Below are 2,209 nucleotides of genomic sequence, written 5' to 3' on the forward strand. Positions count from 1 at the left end.
ATTCAGGGGGCCTCCGGCTGTACCCACATTGTGGAGATTGGGCACCGAAGCCAGCGAGGCCCCTTCTCTTGCTGCTGCTGCTGCTGCTGCTGCTGCTGCTGCTCTTGCTGCTGCTCTTGCTGCTGTTGTTGAGTTTGCTGCTGCTTCTCCGGGGTGCGGCAACGGAGTGCTATAGTTGGGGCGTGTAGCTGCTGCAGTTGCTGCTGCTGCAGTTGCTGCTGCTGCAGCGATGGCTGCAGCAGCAGCAGGCTGCTGCCGTGGGCGCTGCTGCTGCAGCATTGGGAGAGGGGCGTACAAGGCAGCTGAGAGCCGGTGCTGCTGTTGCTGCTGCAGCTGAAGCTGGCGCTGCTGCTGCTGCTGCTGCTGCTGCTGCTGAAGCTGCTGCTGCTGCTGCTGTTGCTGCAGCAGCATACCAGGAGCAGTACCCTTTCTGGCTGCTAGAAACTGCTGCTGCTGCTGCTGCTGCTGCTGCTGCTGAAGCAAAACTCCCCAGAGGTGCAGCAGCAGACGCTCCAAGGCAACCGCGCCAGAACAAAAGGGTGCCGCGCTTATCACAGCTGCAGCAGCAGCAACAGCAGCAGCAACAGCAGCAGCAACAGCAGCAGCAACAGCAGCAGCAACAGCAGCAGCAACAGCAACAGCAGCAGCAGCAGGTGCAGTCAATACCCTTCCCCCTTGCCCCACACGCGCAGCAGCCCAGCACAACGAGCGACAACTGCAGCAGCAGCAGCAGCAGCAGCAGCAAGAACTAAAACCCCGCTGCAGCACAAACAAACCAGCATATGTAACACCAACAGCAGCAACAGCAGCAGCAGCAGCAGCAGCAGCAATTCACTGCTTACCTGAGTGCCAGCCCGACAGCGGCGCAGCCTGAAGCAGCAGACGGCCTATCTCCGCCGAGGGGTTGTTGTGGCTGCAGCTGCTGCTGTGGCTTGCTGCTGCTCCTGCTGCTGCTCCTGCTGCTGCTGCTGCTGCTGCTGCTGCTGCTGCTGAACGGAGACAGGAGACAGTACGAAGCTCAGAACGCACGAGCGCCACAGCCAGTGCTGTCTCCAGCAGCATCTGCAGCACACGCAGCAGCACAGCAGCAGCAGGCTCTGCACATGAGCTGCAGCAGCGACAGCTTCCTTGCTGCTGCTGCTGCTGCTGCTGCTGCTGCTTGTGCTGCTGCAGCAACACTCACACTGGCTGCCTCCACTCGCGGATCTGCTGCTGCTGCTGCTGCTGCTCTCCAGCTGCCTGCCCAGCAGCAGATGTTGCTGCAGCATCTTTCATCAGTCTGCTGCTGCTGTGTTTCCTCTGGATTGATGCGGCAGCAGGTGCTGCTGCTGCTGCTGCAGCGACTGCTGCTGCTGCTCTTGCAGCTGCTGCAGCTCGCAGCAGATGCAGTGTACAGACGGCGAAACTCTGCCAGCAGCAGCTGGCAGCCTCGGTGCCTGCTGCTGCTGCAGCTGCACTCAGCTGCGCCCCCACTTGCTGCTTGTTCTGGGCCCTGCGTGCTGCTGCTGTTGCTGCTGCTGCTGCTGCTGCTGCTGCTGCTGGTTCCCTTGAGCTGCAGCAGCAAAGAAGCCTCGATCAAAGGACACTGCAGCACGGAGGTCGGCAGCAGCAGTGAAGGCTGCCAGAAGCGCATGTGTTTGCTTCTGTACAAGTGCTGCTGCTGCTGCTGCTGCTGCTGCTGCNTGCTGCTGCTGCTGCTGCTGCTGCTGCTGCAGCAGTTGCTGCTGCTGCAGGTGCTGGTGCTGGTGGTGCAGCTGCTGCTGCTGATGCTGCTGCAGCTGCTGACGTTGTTGCTGCAGTTGGTGCGGCTGCAGCTGCTGTGGGTGTTGGCGGTGCAGCTGCAGATGTTGGTGTTGCAGCTGCCAGTGTCGGTGGTGCTGCTGCTGCTGCTGCTTGTGCTGCTGCAGCTGCTCGTGTTGCTGCTGCACCTGCTCGTGTTCCTGCAGCAGCAGCAGCTGTTGCTGCTGTTGCTGCTGCTGCACCGCAAAGGATATATTGCTGCACTCTTGCTGCAGCCCTTCTTCTGTTTGAGCTGCTGAGATTGCTGATTCGCTCTCATCTGCTGCTGTTGCTGCTGCTGCTGCTGCTGCTGTTGCTGCTGCTGCTGTTGCTGCTGCTTCTTCTGCAGCGGGGCGAGCTTCGTCCCCAGCTCCCAAGGAATTCGCTGTGTCATGGCCAGCAGCAGCAGCAGCAGCAGCAGCAGCAGCAG

General features: G+C 61.1%; 1 protein-coding gene across 1 annotated transcript in view; it reads right to left on the reverse strand.

The window, feature by feature from the left end:
• The window catches only part of EMH_0019110 (uncharacterized protein), a gene marked incomplete at both ends in the record, with an annotated part of 3,031 nt that extends 858 nt beyond the window's left edge, over positions 1-2,173 (reverse strand). Inside the window, 4 exon segments of the mRNA XM_013501287.1 lie at positions 1-557; positions 843-1,062; positions 1,184-1,680; positions 1,684-2,173. Of these exon segments, the coding sequence (XP_013356741.1) occupies positions 1-557; positions 843-1,062; positions 1,184-1,680; positions 1,684-2,173 (1,764 nt within the window).
• Positions 2,174-2,209: the final 36 nt, after the last annotated feature.

Source organism: Eimeria mitis, genomic scaffold (assembly GCF_000499745.2).
Source record: "Eimeria mitis Houghton genomic scaffold, Emh_scaff662, whole genome shotgun sequence".
NCBI classification, from domain to species: domain Eukaryota; phylum Apicomplexa; class Conoidasida; order Eucoccidiorida; family Eimeriidae; genus Eimeria; species Eimeria mitis.